The sequence below is a fragment of the Podarcis vaucheri genome, assembly GCF_965113315.1.
Source record: "Podarcis vaucheri genome assembly, chromosome: 6".
NCBI classification, from domain to species: Eukaryota; Metazoa; Chordata; class Lepidosauria; order Squamata; family Lacertidae; genus Podarcis; species Podarcis vaucheri.
The window spans coordinates 62380795-62399577 of NC_138764.1; the positions used below are offsets into that span (position 1 = coordinate 62380795).

The 18783-nt window shown below is 45.6% G+C and overlaps 1 protein-coding gene across 3 annotated transcripts in view; it reads left to right on the forward strand.

Moving 5' to 3' along the window:
- DEF6 (DEF6 guanine nucleotide exchange factor) overlaps nt 1-18783 on the forward strand; it is a 45523-nt gene that overhangs the window by 17427 nt on the left and 9313 nt on the right. For all 3 annotated transcript variants that reach the window (XM_082228602.1, XM_082228604.1, XM_082228603.1), the window contains exons 2-5: nt 3115-3255; nt 11152-11337; nt 14973-15200; nt 16350-16496. In XM_082228602.1, the coding sequence (XP_082084728.1) occupies nt 3115-3255; nt 11152-11337; nt 14973-15200; nt 16350-16496 (702 nt within the window). The remainder of the gene's footprint in view (nt 1-3114; nt 3256-11151; nt 11338-14972; nt 15201-16349; nt 16497-18783) is intronic.

Consider the following 18783-nt stretch of genomic DNA (forward strand, 5'->3'; position numbering starts at 1 on the left):
CTTTGCAGTAAATAAATGCAGTTAATGGTTGTGCTGTAGGTGATTTGCAAATGTAAGGAGTACACTTTTTAATGTTAAATTTTTATGTGTTTTCTTCTAAGCTGCCTTGAGGGAGAATATTATTAGAGTAGTAGATCAACTTTAAAATAAATTAGTGAAATAGGTTAAATAATTTAGGGTTTAAAGCAAGATTAACCACTGTCCACAGGGCATTTTAGGGTACACAGGGAAAGGCTACTTGAAGTGGCCAGACAGCAGCTCACTCAAACCTACCTCTTAGAGATGAATGTTAAGGAAAGCAGATAGGATGTGCCCTCTAACAGTTTCCACTTAAGATAATTAAGAGAGTATAGCATGAATGGACTGTAATTCTAATTTAAGCCCTTAAACCCATAAATTTCCACCCACCCTTGTGGCCAATAGCACCTTTGGGGGAGGGTGTGATAATAGATTGAGGTTGTGGCATCCTTCGTCTGCACTGTGGCCCTAATCCGAATCCCATTCCTCCCACAGCTGCTTTTTGAGAAAGAAGCTCCAAATATGGAGCTCCCATGTCACATCTAGTTTGATATTGCAGACAGGTTTTGGCAGAGCCCAACATAACTGCAGAGGTGATACTTGCTCATCTTCTCACCTTTCTCTAGAGGACTTGATTTTCTGTCTCCTACTCCCCCCCCCCCTTTGCTTTCAGACTTGTCTCATGACTGGGATGTTTGGGGCTATGCATGGACTTAGAAAGCTAAAATTTGGTTGTCAGGAAGGGGAGTACCCTCTCAGTTCCAGAAGTGGCTAAAGTAGCCTCTCAGAGAAGTGGCTAACTTAACCTGTTGTGGCAAAACCAGAGTATCTACAAATGCAATATAAAACATAGCTAACATAATCTGAGAGTAGTAAAACTAGTCAGCCAGTTAACTTTCCAGGGGTTGCTGCCTAGGGAAATATCTAACTATATCGTACTCAGAGAAGACTGAAATTAAAGGAGAAGTCTATTGATTTCAGCGGGTTTCTTGAAGCCTAACCATGTCTACTCAGAAGTTGGTCCCATTGAATTCAGTGGGGCTTACTCCCAAGTAAGTGAGGTTAAGATTTCAGCCTTTGAGTGATACAATGCAGGGGAAAGGCCATACCTCAAATTAAATCCTCAGCATCTCCACCTAGGGCTGGGAGAGACTCCCTGTCCCTGAAAACCTAGAGACCTGCTACTGGTCTGTAATACTGAGATGGACCACTTAGTCAGGCTCAGTATAAAGCCGTTTCCTGTCTTCCCGAAGTCACACGCTCCCAGTTCCTTCTGTTTATATTGTTTATGCTTTTACTTTGTTTATATTTGATGTTTTATTATTTTTAATTTGTATGTTATCTGCTTTATAAATAAACTCAAAGAAAAACAGAACATAGACATCACTGTTGCTACTATTTCCCTCTGCCAACACGATGGCCTTGGTCCAATTTGGGGGTTTTCTGCTGTTGCTTTTTAAGTAAAGAAAATGTCTGTTGGGAGATCCTTTCACATATATCTGGCTAGGCTCTCAGGCAGACACTGCAGCAGATAGCAGCCGTTTTTCTGGCAATAGTGAGCCTCTTCCGGCTAACTAAGCTTTATTCACCTTGGCAGCCTGGTCTTTTGGAATTACCCAATGTGCTTTTTATGTAAACTTTCCCCAGTCTCTCCCACCCCCCACCCCCATGCCCAAGTCACTTATGGCAAGCAGTTTGCCCACCTGGAGTGCAGCCAGGACATCTGTTCTACAACAGCACGTATATCAATTCCAGAAGTGGTACACACTCCGACAAAGGAGAGAATTTTACATTGTTTGGAGATTATTTACCCTCCAATAGCTGAGCACTCAATACCAAACACCATTATGCTGGGTTGAATGTGAAAGATGAATAGGGTGAGTTTCAGATGATGCCAGCTAATCACAGCTTGGTTTTGAGGGAGGGAGCAGTTGCCTTCTATTTTTTGGTTATGGGGGTGGAAAATCAGGGATGAGACATTCAATGCAGGACAAGGTCCCTTTCTCCTCTTAATATTTGCACTGAAGAGATTTTCTCAGCAGGCAGTTTCTCTTTCATTATAGTGCTGCTGTAGGGTTGCCAACTTCCCCACCCCTTTGCCCCTTGCAGAGCTCCTATGCACAAACAGCTGGATGAGAGCTGAAACTTAACAGCTGATGCTTTTTCCAACACGAAGCTACTAGCGATGGATGGTACAATTCTGAGCTGTTGAATCTCTGCATGTCATGTGACTATTAAAGGCACGTGAGACCTATGGGGGTGGGGTGGGGAGCTGGCAATCCAATACAGCAAAGGTAGAAGAAGCTGCCCTTCCTAGTAATCTCTTTCCATGAAAATTTAAGGCACACAGCCACACCCCCTTTTGAATCTAATAATCATATGGAAAAGATCATAGTCCTAGGCATACTTCCTTGACTGTATGTTTTATTGACAGCATGTGGGATTTTCTTCCAAGCAATGCATTTATTATTTGGGTGAAAGTTTGATTGGGTTAATAAATCCCTACATCCACCATTTATTTGCAGAATAGTTTCCTTCTTTCTGTTTGAGAGTAATTTCAGGGTGTGAGTCAGAAGTGGATTCTGGGATGCCTTTAAACTTTAAAGTGCTGGTTATTCTTTTATAGGAACATAGGAAATTGCCTTACACCAAGTTTCTAGGTTTTCCGTCTTTCTACAGTCCTACCTGAAGATGCTGGGGATTGAATCTGCAGAGCATCTTGGCTATGGTGCTGCTCACCACCACTTTTCATCCAATTGCTTAGCAGCTAAATAGTTTAATCCTTGAAGTGTCACATTTCAAATGGGAAGACGTTGCCCTAAGCCAGACTGTTTTATTTTTTCAAGTATCATGGGACCATAGTTTTGGCAGCCAAGGTTATCATTCATGTGTCTGCATTTGCTCATGTTTAAGTCAAAAAGACATGGGGCATCAATAGAGGTGTGTGAGTGAGGGAGGCTGAACCCTTCCCCACTCCATTCCCTACTTGTTATGTCAATAAGGCAGATGTGAGAATAAAAAAAATATGTCTGCCCTCCTTGTGTCTAATTTGGTTCTGTCTTGTCCTGATGGCCTGTCTTTCTTCTACTCTCTCAGGTGCTCTCTCACAACCTGTACACCGTGCTGTGCATCCCTCATGATCCTGTGGCACTGGAGGAACACTTCAAGGATGATGACGATGGGCCAGTATCAAGTCAAGGGTATATGCCATATCTCAACAAATACATCCTGGACAAGGTAAGCCCATTTCCCCTTGTATCTGTTTGAAGCTCCTTTTTCTTAGATCAGGGATGGGGAACTTAGGGCCCTACAAGTGTCTAGTTTGATGATACTGATCAAACGCAGGGCGGGAAAGGAACAGTTTTCCTAGTTTCCAGCAAGAGCAACTGTGCACACTGATGATTGGCTGGTGATTTGAGATGTAACAGGAAGAACCATAGCTGTCAACATTTCCTTTTTTTAAAGGAAATTCCCTTATTCCGAATAGGATTCTTCGCAAGAAAAGGGAAAAGTTGACAGCTATGGGAAGAACATAGGAAGCTGTTTTATACCGAGTGGGACCATTAGTCCATCTAGCTCTATACTGTCTACACTGACTGGCAGCAGCTCTCCAAAGTCTCAGGCAGGAGTCTTTCCTAACCCTATTTGGAGATGCTGGCGATGGAACTTGGGAACCCTCTTTCTGCTAAGCAGATGGTCTATCATTCAGCTGCAGCTGTGCCTTCCTTGTCCATTTCCCACCCCATCCCCAGAGCAATTTTTCAATTTAAAATCCCCCAATGACTGAGTTTAGCTTTTTTTAAAAATGTAAATAAGACACTGAACAATTGTTTAAGTGGATCAACTTACTAGGAGCACTCCCCTGAGCAGGGAAGAGAATGGGTAGAGGGGCAAAAAGGAAGAGGCAACCCACATTTTACGTCGTGTGAGGCACAAAGCAGGAAGGAAACAGAAATGGGATGTCAGCCCTTCCAAGTGTGGTCAGATTTGTGCTACTTGGAGGATTTTCAGTTAATCATAGTGTCTTTGAGTACCTCCCAGGCTTTCAAGGAAGGAAGCTGTTAATCCTGATTTTCAGATTCATGACCACTTTATATAGAGCAGTGTTTCCCAACCTTTTTTGGGCAAAGGCACACTTGTTTCATGAAAAAAATCTCGAGGCACACCACCATTACAGCCCCGTGACGTCAGCGCGCAGCGTCACGCCGGGAGGGACATGAATTGCTAGCAAATTACATAATCACCTCCTTGAGGGCTGGCTCATCTTCTCCGAAGGCAGAACCCCATTAATTAACAGCACAGACTCACACCATAGCCAAGACGAGGGGGGAAAACCTCAGACCGGGCAGAGAGCAGGGTTCAAATCACCCCACCTGGCCAGGACAATCCCTGGGTGCTCCCTTGGGCCACTCGCCTGACCCACCTCGCAGGTCTGTTGTTGCGAGGATAACACGGGGAGAACCACACGCGCCCCCGGGAGCTCCTTGGAGGAGAAAGCGGGCAATGAATGCAATGCATGAAATATATGAGAGGCGACCAGGTTTTGCAGGTGAGGGGCCCCCGCCAGCCTCCGCTTCCAACACCCGGCGCAACGACGCCGAAGTTTCCCCCCGGGCTCGGCTCGGGGAGCAGCGCTGCTCCCCCCCGGCTCCCCTTCGCCCTCCCGGCTCTCTCTGCTGCCCACTGGGGACCCCCCTCACCTGCCAAGTCCGGAGCGCCGGTGGAAGTTGCATGCATGCATGCATGCAGGGCGCCGCGTTGCCATTGCATTGCACTGCACTCCATGCAATGCCTGCACGCATGCATTGCCTTGCACGCCCGCCAAGGGGTCTCCCCGCGGTCCGATGCGTCCCCTCCGGCGCGGATGCAGCATTGCAAAAATAAAAAACCCCCGACGCAGCCCTACCTGGGGGGCAGCCTCCGCCGCTCCGCCTCCGCGGGGATCCCCGGGCTCCATCCTGCCGCCCGATCTCCGCAGGGGCGCAGGCAGGCTGCGCGGGGTCTGCGCGGAAGAGCCCCTGCCCGCCCGGCCGCCGCCGCTGCGCTCATTCCATGGCCGGGAGAAGAGCGCTTCAAACAAAACGCCCGGCCCGCCAGGCCACGCTAGGAAACGTAGTTCGCGCACCCCGCGCGGGCGCGGAGCCCAAGGGCGAGGGGACTACGGATCCCGGCAGCCCCCGCGCCGGGGACGGAGGGGGAGAGGCCGGGTGCAGGGATGGAGGGACGGGTGGGCGAGCGAGTGAGTGAGTGGCAGCCGCCAAGCCTTGGCCGAGAGCCAGGAAGGGCCTCCCCGGAGGAGGAGGAGGGAGGCGCAGAGCAGGAGGGAGGGAGGGAACCCCAAGGGTCATCTAGTGACGGCGCCCCAATCGAAAATTTGACTTTAAAAAAAAAATCTTTCGACTTTTTTAATTTTCCCCGCGGCACACTAGTGTGTCGCGGAACAGTGGTTGGGAAACACTGATATAGAGGGACTGTGAAGCAGTATTAAAGCCCCTTGCATGGAATACTTGGCTTTGGTGGGTTCAGAGCATTTCAGTGTGAATGGAATCCTACTTAAGGTTGAGAAAATGGGACAGCAAACAGGAGCAGGTTTGCTGCTTCTCTTCCTCTCCCCACAACCCACCATCAAGCCCTGGGGAATGTGCAAATCTGTGTCAATGAGACAATGAGATTCAAATGAATTTTAAAAGTCTGCTGGCAAAACCCCCACTCTCCATCTTAAAGATATGTTTGGATGCTTGTTAGGAAGAGAAGATTTTAAAATAAGAAACTGGATTCCTAAAGCCTGATTTTTCTCTCTGGTTCTCTGTATTTCAAAGGCATCTTTGTTCCTGGAAGGGGAATGTTATGAGCTGTCTTCTCCAGGCTTAGACACGCACACGCGCGCGCACACACACACACAGAGAGAGAGAGAGAGAGAGAGAGAGAGAGAGATCCATGGCATCTTCATAGGGTTGTTCCTGCCATGTGGCAAGTTGAGCTTTTTGGATAAGGAGGTGGAGTCCGAGGGTGGCAGAACAAGCAAGGGCTTGCTGCCTCTCCACTTCTGTTGCCCACTACTTTCCCACTGCAGCTGCCACCAGCCACTCTGCACAAATACACACCAATCCTGCCAGCCATAGAGCAACGTGAAGCCAAGACACACCATGAGCCATTTTGCTATGGTGGCAAAAACTGTTCAAAAGTTTCACTGTTAAACTGCAACCCAAGGGGGGGGGGAACCTGTGGCCTTTCAGGCCTCGTTGGACTACACCTCCCGTCATCCCTGACCAACAGCCCTGTTGGCTGCAGGTGATGGGAGTTGGAGTTTAACAAAAGCTAGAAGGCCACCAGTTCCCCATTCCTGCTTTAAACAGTATTTGCCATCACAGCAAAGTGGTGGCAGCACTCAGGACTCCGAAGGCCCCCTGTCAGTTTTTCTGGTCCCCCTAATGCCTGATTTTCTGATGAAGGACATTAGCATCCTTCCTCAATTGTGCTACACCGTGATGACTGGTTGTGGGAGAGGGGGGCAGGTAGGAAGAAGAAGAGGAGTAGTGGCAAGCATGCAAACCCTTTTGAGCACAAAACTCTTCATTGTAAGGTAAGGTTGTAGCCTTCCAGTTGCTGCTAGATTCCACCTCTCATCAGGGGAGATGGGAGTTGTGGTCCAGTAACATCTGCAGGGGCCCATGTTCTACATTCCTGCTGTAAGGGATTTCAGGAGTGCTCAAATTACAGGGGCCCAGCGCCCTAGCCTTTTGGGATGGCATACTTAAGTTGCAGTGCTAAGCACACCTAGCAGGGAATACACCCCATTGAGTAGATTTGAGGAAGCCAGTTTAGGATTCCACTGTTGTTTATTGGTTTTAGAAGGCTTTGAGGGGCATGCTTTGGTGTAGTCCTGGGGTGGAGTTTGTGAATGTCATTAGGGGTCCACTCCCTCCCCCCCCACTCCACATTATTGAGTAGGCCTGACTTGCACTGCAACCACCAGCCCAACAGAATAATCTTGCCTCAAGGTGGGAATGCAGTCTGAGAATACTCTTTCTGTTAATTTGGATATCTCCTCCAATTAGCAGGAAACGTGCTACCTTCTCCAGTGACTCACCACCCAGCAGCAGCCGTACAGGGAGCAAAACGAAACAGCTCAAGTGTGAAATGATTAAGGAAACAAACTCATGCATATAGAGAATGTGCTGCTTTGAAATAAATGATCTGATTGTCGTGTCGCTCTCTATCAGTTGTGAAGACATGCTGTTTTGAGTCAAGCACGGGTTGGGGGGCGGATTTGCCCTCAGGAAAGCCCTTTTACCCTAGTGTAAAAGGTCACAAATATGCCTACAGAAGATCCAGGTGGTTTGCATTGGCTTCATAGCTATGGATTTTAGTCAATGCTGGTCCTACTCAGAGTAGACCCATTGAAACTAATGAACCTAATTCCTACTCCTACTCAGAGTAGACCCATTAAAACTAATGAACCTAAGTCCATTATCTTTAGAGGGTCTTCTGTGAGTAGGACTAGCATTGAAAACACCCCTATGTGTGCCCTATGTTTCTCTTGGCTTACCAGGGAATCTCAGATCTTGACACACAATCAGGTTTTGTTTCAGAACGAACAAGTTTCTCATTTCCAGCTATCACACACTCTAGTCTTTGCCAGTGCACTCCCAAAATTCTGTGAAATTAAAATTCCAAGGCTTGTAGGTCAGGTTAATGTATATGAATTTGCTAAACACACTCAAACTAGCTCCATTAATTATGAGTAGATGGGTGGGGTATAAACAATAAAATAATAAATTATTATTATTAGAGAATTCTGGATTTTCAAGGTGAATAACTTAGGCTTTGTTTTTCTTTTTCAACAATGATAAATGGTACAATTTATCAAGTTGGACCCCTGTAATCTGGGCATTTCTGAATTCCCTTACAACCAAGTATACAGAAGTCACCCAGAATATATTTCTGACCTGTATCATCTTGTATGTGGATGCTTTTCTCTGCATCTTCTGGATTTTGATGCACTGGCACGATTACGACACATCAACAGAGTGCTGATTTTGAAAACTGGATGCACTTTACCTTGTGCATCCTGTTTTCTGTAATCTACATGGTCTGGAGGTTTCAGTCCTGATTTGCCCCCCAGAGCTAGCAGGTGGTGCTTTCTGCATAGTTAGACTTTTGCTTAGTGGCATATTTGTGACCTGAAGCAAAAAGGTAGTTACTTTTGCCAGGGAATTTTCTGATAATGCACAAGTGTTCCAACTTGGAAATCTAGACAGCTTTTACGTGGATGTAGCCTTAAGACTCTCCCAAATAACAGGCACACTTTGCAGGACTGTAAGATACCAGAAAGGCCTAGTTGGCAATGCTAGGCTTCAGGCTTTAAAACTTAAAGTTTAAATTCAGAGAGAATTTAGACTCTTTTATTTGCAGAACATGGTTTACGTGTCAGCTGTGCATTATGCAGGGAGCTCTGGACTCTTTCGTGCTTTGGATAAAGCACAAGCTTGAGTCATGGGGCATGTGCTGAATTCCTGGCTGGCTGCCACTCGCTGCCCACTCCAAATGATCTGAATGCCAATTTATATGCAGGCAACCCCAGCTACAAAGCACAAGGATGGTCATAGCTGTTTCATTATCCTTTTGGTCCCCATTAGCTAGTGGCAGAACTGGCACATCTGCCTAGTGTTATCTTGGCATGGTAACCTTTTGCTGGATGAAAACTGTGAAACAGTAGTTTAGAGACTAGCTATGGAAGATGGCCAGATAACTAACACACAAACACATACACACGCACACTCCTGTTTAAAGAGCCAGGGAACACTTGTGTATCACTTCCTTTACTGCATAGTACTTTTTGAAGCTTGATGTAATTGCACAGGGGAAGCAAATGGAGTGCTGGTGGCTAACAGACTGGGCTATGAATCGGTATTTCTCCAGTTCAAACGTCATCTCTGCCATGAACTCGCTAAGTGGCCTTGGGCAAGCCAGTCTCTCTCAGCCTCAATCTCTCCCAACCACCTTTCTCCTCTGCCATATGGGAGACAATTATATTGATGATTCACAAGCCACTGGTTGGCTACTGTGAGAACAGGATGCTCGCTGAGAGGGTCACTGTCCTGATCCAGCAGGCTCTTTTTGTGTCCTCACGCTATCTTAGGCAACGTCATGGTTCCCTTGAACCATGGGATTGTTGCATGTGATCATCTGAGCTGTGACTAGTATCTAAAATTCTTATGAGTAGGTGGAATAGTATGTTGTAATTGAAAATTAACAGAAATGCAGAAGTGTTTTTCAAAAAAGAAGAAGAGAACAATGACAAAAGTTAAAAGACTAATTAATCTGTATTATCTGAGTCAATTTACTTGGATGGTTTCTTGTAAATGTGTGGTTTATTCTCCCCATCTGGCTCTAAAAGCCTCTTTTATTCCAGGGGTGGGGTGGGGTGGGGTGGGGGAAAGAGATGGTGGCTGGATTTTCCAAGTATGGTGGTACCTCGGGTTACATACGCTTCAGGTTACATACGCTTCAGGTTACAGACTGCGCTAACCCAGAAATAGTACCTCGGGTTAAGAACTTTGCTTCAGGATGAGAACAGAAATTGTGCGGCAGCAGCGGGAGGCCCCATTAGCTAAAGTGGTGCTTCAGGTTAAGAACAGTTTCAGGTTAAGAACGGACCTCCAGAACGAATTAAGTACTTAACCCGAGGTACCACTGTAGTTCTCCACCATGGCTGGTCCTGGGAGCCACACTACCAAAGGAGGAATATTATTATTAAGGTGCATTAGGACACATCTGCTAGTGCAGTGTTATAAGTTAGGAGAGAGTGCTCAGAAAACAGATGAACTATTTTCTGAATACTCAGTAAGAAAGTTTGTAAATGCCAATGCCCCAGCTAAGCAAAAATGAGTTCATCCATTGCTAGTCAGTTAGAGTAACGAGATGCAAAAGGATATTGGACTTTTTTTATCACCAACAGTTGTGCAGATAAGGACATTGCAGAAGAAGCAGCTTTTCTCATCTCTTTATGAGAGGAAAATTGTTGGGTCCCTCCCTGACTAGTGTTTTATGGCAGGTGTGTTTTGCAACAAGTTCTTGACACAATAATAGTGAACGGGAGTGGTGAATTTATTCTGTTTTATTAGTTGTTTTTGCGATGCTTCCCCAGTACCACCACATTATTGCTGTCCCAAGGTGCTATAGCAAAACAGGAACAGAAATAAACCAGAACATTTAGGTATAAGAAGTTATGGGGTTTTAGCAGGATGTTACATGAGATGCACTGATTGGAAATGAAGCAGTGTGACACCCCAAAACCTATGTAGGTGAAAACTGTGATGAAAGCAGGACTGCCTCAATATCATCACAAGCATCACAAACATGAATGCCTAAGAGAAAGGGCACCTAGAGGGTTCCTAAGCCAAGTGTCTAAATGGTATGTCCCTTAGAAAGAGCTGAAACCAGGTGCTTTGAGATAATAACTGGCTACCATCAGATGCTAAATATGTATATGTACTCCACTGCCAAAGATTAAACCATAGGAGAGTAACCTCTGGTCTGAAAGCCATATATATCACACAACTGAATTTGAGTGGGTGGGGGGAGCCCAGAGGGAGAAAAGGAAGGTGTCGGAGGAAAAAATGGGGAGTGAGTCAAAACAGCTGTAGCAATGGAAGGAAAGAGCGACCTGTCTTTCCACTGACAGTCTGTTGGATCGAAAGGAAGAGGTGAAGGGGGGTGCAAGAGAGAAAAGGCTGTAACATAGAGAGAAATAAGAGGGTGCCTCTGGCCCTACCCATTGCTGGCTTTGACCCTAATCATTGTCAGCATGCATCACCTGATTGGACACCTGAGAGCCAATGTGGTGTAGTGGTTAGAGTGACCTCCTGTTGCTCTGTCCCAGCTTCTGCCAACCTGGCAGTTTCAAAGCATACCAGTGCAAGTAGATAAATAGGTACCGTTGTGGTGGGAAGGTAAATGGCATTTCCGTGTGCTCTGGTACTCGTCACCCCGCTCAACCAGTCACTTGATCAGGCCACTGTAATTCTGTTGATGCAGCCTAGAATAGCATTAGGTTTGTTGGTTTGCTTGCTGCTGCATCACACTGTTTGCTCCAGAACACTAGAGCTATCACTTACGTTTTGTTTGCAGGTAGAAGAAGGAGCTTTTGTCAAGGAGAGTTTTGATGAGCTTTGCTGGACCTTGACAGCAAAGAAGAATTACAAGCCAAACCGGAATGGGAATAGCGTTGTATCCCATGAAGATGCTTTCAAACTTTGGTGTCTCTTTAACTTCTTATCCGAAGACAAGTACCCTCTTGTTATGGTTCCTGACGAGGTATGATTGCTTTTAAGTAACACTATTTTTTGTTTTGCAGTGCTTTTGATAAGGGATGAGTCACACTATGTATATTTTGCATCGTTAGGGCTTAGCCATGTGATTATAATCATTGTCTGAAGTGCAATTATATACATGTCTGAGTCTAGCTATCATAGATTTCTGTATACAGGCCTGCAGATCCAAACTATGCTGCTTCTTGCATCATCTGATCGCTGCTCAAGATTCCACCCTGTGTGGCCAAGGGATGAATATGGTGAACAAGAAGACGCCCTTTTCTACATGTTAACATGTTGCATGTCCCTATGCAATCTGTTTTCGAGTGGTATTGTTTTTTGATGCACCCAAAAACAAGCGTTCTTGTATCTGGAACATAGGAAGCTGCCTTATACAGAGTCAAATCATTGGAGCATCAGTATTGTCCACTGACTGCCAATGATTCCCCCAGATTTTGGGTGTGAGTGTCCTGGCCGTCACTGCTAGATGAAGAACTGGAACTGTAGGCTCTTGTTTCTGCCAAAGGCTTTACTGCAAAAGTCAAAACAGTGCATGGACCAGTCTCAGGTTACAAGGAGCCACAGAGATACATAGGCATGGCCAGGCACAAGCTAAGATGTTGACCCACAAGCAACATGCCTCCTGCATCTTTCTTATAAAAGGATGGGGCAGGCATAGCAGTTAGTGCAAGCAGCCAAAGTCTCAGGGCTAGGCAAATGAACATGCACTCCTCCAAGTTAGGTGTGGGAGGTCTACTTGTGTTAGCGCTGGCATCTCCTTGTTCTTGGAAGCACTGTCAGTGTGTGCTCAGCATCAGAATTATACTCTGTTGCCTCCTTAAAAGCAGGAGGCTCTGCGCTGACAGGAGGAAGCACCTGAATAGCAATATCATATCTCATTGGGGTTGAATTCTCCTCTGTTAAGCCACCTGGCCCCTCCCCTGGATGAGAGTTTCCCAGCTCCCCTTCCCCTCCCTGATGTTGGACACCTGACAGGGATTCCCTGGAATTTCTCCTGCCCCACTAGGACCCTCCCCAGAGCCATCTAACTGCAGCTCCCTGATCTCCTCCTTCTGCTTCTCAGGATCCAACCAGCCCTCCATGGCAGCTCCATGGGGCTCCAGCTGGTACTTAACAGCCCTAGTCCTGGATATAGCAGGGACTGAACTTGGGACCTTCTGCCTGGAAATGATGTGCTCTACCACTCATCTATGGCCCTTCCCAAAGTGCTGTATTTCACTTCTGTTTCTCAGTGTCCCAATAGCAAATTTCATCTGCTTCCCTTACATCCATGCTTCTCCTAAAACTGCAGGTGCTTTGGGTTTCATAAATGCTGAATTTGCACAGTTGCACTCATACATGCAATCACACCTGATACATTTTCTTTATTTTTCCACACACACAAATGGGTAGCCTGGAGCTGGCCTCAGGCAGGGTAGGGTGGAAAGATTTTTGGGGGGTGGGGGAATAAGATTCTGTGAGGTGGTTGGATTCTGGGTTAACACTGCGGCCGTGTTTAGCTTCTGCTGGGAGGAGACTAGCCAACATACAGACAAGGCGTCTACATGAATGCATGCAAAAGGGTAGTGCCACAGACTCAACGTTAAAAAAGAACAACCCCAAACCAAACAAGCCAGCTTGGAGGCAGAGAGAGACAACGGCCAGGAAATGGGATAGCGTGTGACTTTCATTTAGGCCAGTCAGGCAGAAACATGCATGTCTAATTAATGTCATCCGTCCTTTAGAGTGAGAGTGTAAACCCAGTTCATGTGTGCAATGAGAGGATGCGGGCTGCTCCTCATGCTGCTTTCTGTTGTAGACTGAAAAACTGCAGGTCTGGACACACCCATTCTTGAAACACGTTGAGATACGAATCTGGAACATGTTGGCTCCACCCAAAGGGTTAATTGCAATAAAGAAATGCTGTTCAGTCTAGCAGAGCTAGTAATAACAGCAATAATCTCTAAATTCCACAAGACATGTTGTTGGAGGGAAGGAGATTTCCTTTGCTCCTTAGTACAGAGGCAAAATCTCAGTCAGGTGGTTTGTAAATCTAAAGACCAGAAACTAAACCCTGACTCACATTGGTCCCAAAGCCAATAAAGACCTAGCCAGCAAATAATCTCATATAGTTTCCAGGAATTTCCACTGCATCTAGCTCATCAGCTGATGTCAGGTACGATGACAGCCATCAAGCTTTTCTCTCCCCTGTGTCTGACACTCTTGCTCCATCCCCGTTATAGTTCAGCAGAAAAGGCCCTGTGTGCACATGCAGTCATCAGCTACGCTTCCTGTTTCCTACCAAGGCATTTCCTGTTCAGGTCTTGAAAAAGCATGCTGTCTTTCTAACTCCACCAACAGTGGAGTTGAGCATCCGCTAGCGTGCATTTGTTTTTAAAGAATTGGGTGGTTTTTTGTAAGAATCCACAATGGATGAGGATTTTTGATTTTTAAATCTAGCATTGGCATCTGGCTTCTGAGTAAATAGTCAAAATAAACAATAAATCCTAGGAGATGCTGCAAACTTCTGTGCATCCCATTGATTTCTGTGGGACTTCACACCTAGGGAAGTGACTACGAGATTTCAGCCTTCAGGTGTATTTAGATACCTTTTCATACCACAGGTAGTGGCAGCTGTGGCTAATAACTATGGGGACTAGTAGAGTGGAATGCAGGAAGGCCAAATTAGACAAAGCCAATGACAGGCAAAACCAACTAATTTTTCTTTTGTTTCTGTCCATTTCCTTGTTGGAATGCAGGTAATGGAAAACTCAAATGGGAATAAACACGTTATTGTGCCTGTTTTGGTGGCGGCGATGGCAGCAAAGAAGCAATGCTTCTCTGCCATTCTGTAATTGGGACGTTGTTTAGCAGAGCTTTTCTGAGTCGTTCATAATTTACTCCAGCTTGGCCTGCAGGTGGATGTACAAGTGCCCTTGTAAGCTCCATATAATATGTTTGCAAAACACTTCAAGCGTAAAGTTTTTTTGCATTTGGTATAACTTGGGTACCGCAAATGCTGCATTCAGTTGAATGAATCCAGAACTCTGGTTCTTTTTAGAAGGAGGATTTTCAGTTATTGTGGCCTTGTGACACAGACATGGTGCTGGGGGGGGGGCGCGTTGAGGGTACCACATGTTGACTCGGCGCTTGCTTTCTCTGATTGATAACATCAAGCAGAAGAGGATTGATTTGTGGAGTCCATTAAGTAATAAATGCCTTTTTGTGAGAGGGGGTAGTCCCAGTCAACTTGAAAGAGGTGGCTATGAGTCTGCCCCCAACGGAAAGGAGATCATTTGCTGATTGAATATCTGCAGTCCTAAATATACCTTCTGGGAATAAGTTCCATTGAACTGAATGATACTTCTAAATAAGTGGACTTTGAATCTTTCCCCTGGGTACAGTTATTGGAGAATTTTAATGGAGAATATGTCACTATATATTGTTGCCATGTGGAACCACAGTTAGAATTCTTGAAGCAAGAACTGACTTGAAGCAATAAGAGTCTATGGAGTGAAATTCCACAGCACAAGAAGGAATTGTATGTGATCCCAAGGGGGAAATTCAAAATACATCTGATACCTAGAAGTAGAGAGCATGGTTAGTTCCTTCTCTGCTGACTTCCCCTGCTTGTTCCAGGTGGAATACCTCCTGAAGAAGATCTGCACAGCCATGAGCATTGAGCTCAACTCTGGGGAGTTAGAGGACTTCTTTTCTCAAGAGGCTCAGCAGCAGAGTGGTTTGACAGTCTGGCAGTTTCTTGACTTGGTAAACTCGGGCCGGTTCCTACGAGGAATTGAGCGTGAGGCTATTAGCATGGCTATTGAAGAAGTCTACCAGGAGATCATTGGAGATGTGCTCAAACAGGTAAAGAGCTGTCCTTGATTAATAAATCCTTTGCTTGGGTTTGTGGAACTACCTATGAACAGGAAATAATCCTGTAACACGGGGACCCAGCACAGCTTTCTTCTTCTCTAATAAAGTCTGTATTGGCCTGATGGGGACTGCATCTACTGCACATTCTAGTTACCTTTCTGGACAATGATAACAAGAGCATTAAAGGGGTGGGAAATGATCTAATTTGTGGTATTTGAAGTGAGAGGAGCAGTAGAACAAGGTAAGGGGGGGAGCAACCATCTGGGAAGAGACCAAAGAACCTACACTGATGTTTATTTGTCTTTTCCTATAGAATGGTATCTGCATATGCTAAGGATAATAGGGTAGGCAACTTTTAGGCTTGTATGCATGTTCCCCTTTTCTTCTGGGTTCTGCACACCAAGATGTAGTTGCTGTATCTACCAGCTAGCATGGGATTTTGCATGCCAGTCCTTTGGAAGATTTCCCACACTTTGCTAATCCTGATCAGTCCTGATCGCCAATCAGCCTGTCAGGAATCACAATACCCTTGTGGCATGTGAGCTGTCAAAAGTGCCAAATCAGCATGCCTGATAGTGGGAAATTCTGGAAGCTTGCTGAGTGTACAGCATTGAGGATATGCCAGCAGCCAATGAGGAAATAGGACACTGTGCTAAGTCCACTGCGCAAAGAGGAAGAAAACAAGTCAGCATTCCTGACACCCACAAGCCACATGGTCCTGTTTGTAATAGTTCAGATGGCAGATCAAGCTCAAGGTTCATTAAGGTTGATATCTAGCTCATTCAAAGGAAAGGCTCGAGTAGAAAGCCTCCTGCTAGTTGGTGGCACTTGCTTATTCCACACCAGAAGTAAATTGGCCATGTGGGAAGTTGCCACATGGATGCAACCTCATATAAAGCTAGTGATAAGGTATACCTTTCAGAATATACAATATGCATGTATACACTTACATATACCTGTGTAAGATAAGCTGGAGATCAGTTCACACAATCCATGTTCTAAATGTGCCAGTTTCTTTGGCTCCTTTGTGACACAAATCTGTGCTATGGCTGTAATATAGGTGGAGTCTTGCAAAGATCTTTGGTATAAATATCTTTGTTTACTCACTTTCTGTTTCTCTGTCTCTTTGGTTGGGAGCAGGGCTATCTATGGAAGAAAGGTCATCTGAGAAGGAACTGGTCTGAACGATGGTTCACCCTAAAGCCCAGTGATCTCTCTTACTATGTGAGTGAGGAACGGAAGGAGAAAAAGGGGAGCATTTCTTTGGACAGAAACTCTTGTGTGGAGGTAATTGGACATACTCTGAAACAAAAGGAACATGATAGGCAGATGCAGTCCTCTCATGAGGCAGCTGGTGACAGTGTGTGGCTTCTCCTCTCCCCAGTTGCCTACCGCAGTGTCATTCCCTTCAAAATGCAGGAATATGCAACTGTAACATAAGCAGATTGTGACCTTGACATTATCAGCACCTGTGAATCTGACAGGACCTTATCAAGGTTGCTGTTGAAGCCTATGTACAGGTCCTTTTGAGGGAGGAAAAAAGCACATGCAGATCAAGCTGTCTGATTTAAACAAATAAACTAAACATTTGTAGACTATGCTTCAGCCAGTAAGGGTCCAAGATGGCCAATGACAAGTCCAAAATAATTCATAATGCATATTATAAAACACTAAAACAAGCAGTAAACCATAACTATTAACCATAACATGAGGCAGCAGCTTAAAACATACAGCAGGTTTAAGCAATTACATATATTAAAAATGCCTGGGGAGGAATAAATGTTTTTGCCTGGTGCCAAACAAATTGTAATGTAGGTGGCAGGCATACTTCTTTAAGAAGAGGGTTCTGTAACCTGGCATCACCAGCAGGAAAAAGTAAAGCCCTCTCCATTGCTGTTTTATTCTGTGTTTCTGATATGGAAGGCACTTTGAGAAGAGCCTCAGCAGAAGATATCAAAACAAAGGGTGTTATCCAAGATGATCAAGGGTCAGGAAACTAGGCCTTAAGAGGAATGGTTGAGGGAATTGGGTATGTTTAGCCTGGAGAAGCAAAGATTGAGAGGTGTTATGATAGCCGTCTTCAAATATCTGAAGGGCTATCACATGGAGGATGGAGTGAGTTTGTTTTCTCCTGCTCTGAGTTTGTTTTCTCCTGCTCTCCCTACTCTGGAGGGTAGGACTCAAACCAATGGCTTCAAGTTACAAGAAAGTAGATTCCAACGAAACAGCAGAAATAATTTTCCGACAACAAGAGCTGTTCAACAGTGGAACAAACTTCCACGAGAGGTGGTGGACTCTCCTTCCTTGGAGGCTATTAAGCATAGGTTGGATGACCACCTGTCTTGTATGATCTAGTATGAGATTCCTGCATTGCAGGTGGCTGGACTAAATGACCCTTGGAGTCCTTTCCAACTCTATGATTCTGTGATCTCCACTTACGCAGCAGAACGTCCTCTTCTCCCCGTGTGCCTCCTGCTCCGGAGGCTTGGGGGATTCCCCAGGACGTATTTAATGGGTGTGAGGAAAGAGGAGAGAAAGGGGAAGGTTCCACTGAACAGCCAGAAGTCCTTGGTCTGGTGGAAGCACTTGGATGAGTGCTGTCCATACTGAGAAGGCCTTCCCCCAAATGTTTAAGACCTTCCCCCAAAAGGAGAACTAAGAAGGAAATGATTATATTGCTGACAGCCAAGTATGGGGGAAACAAAGTAGAATCAGTAGTGCCATCATAGCACAAAGTCCAGGTCCTCACTTGACAAAATGAATACGAGAGCCTCCAAATGCAGCAGGACTTGTTTATCACACTTTGAAGTGAATTTTAGTGCACATTAATGTCTAAGAATGTGCCTTGCCCACATAAGTCCATTAAGACCATTGGGCAGTATCCAGTGAAATCAAGGACTTATGGCTGCACAATTGAACTTCCTCTCCTCTCTGCACCCCCTAAATATGTTCTCGGTCCCCCCAACCTTCCATAGCAGATTTGGGGAGGGTGTTTGGGGAGAGGCATTCTGTTGCATGAATAAAAATCCTTGTGCTGATGGAGCTATTTTGTTGGATACCATCCAGAGTCTAAAATTACCTATTGCACCACTGAGAGGAATTATTGAGACAAGCCATGCTGTGCCTGTTAATAGTGAAGACAGGGGACGGACGGACTGGATCCAGTCCAGAACTGGGCCCCCTCCATGGCCCACTTTTGACAGGTGGGGAAGGCCACCATACCTATCAGTTGCCTGAAGTCAGGTGACTCTTCCTTTGCAGCCCCAGCTCATACTGTATGGGAAGAAGATTTGCAGCCATAGATTGAAGTCAGGCCAAGGCTATAAAGATGCTGAAAGTAGGGCTTGCAATTGGCACTGGATGTAAATTCAGTGCTGACTGTTAGCTCCACTTTCAGCATGGACTGGAAGTCAGCAGGGTTGCAGCTTCTCCCAGGTGGGTTGCAGAGCCTTGATGGGGATGTTGTTTTGTGGTTCGGAAAGGCGGGGGGGGCCATCCTTGGCTTGAGGCATTTCAAGCCTTGGCAGTGTTCTAGGTGGGCTTGTGGCTGAAGGGAGATGTCAACCTTTCCTCC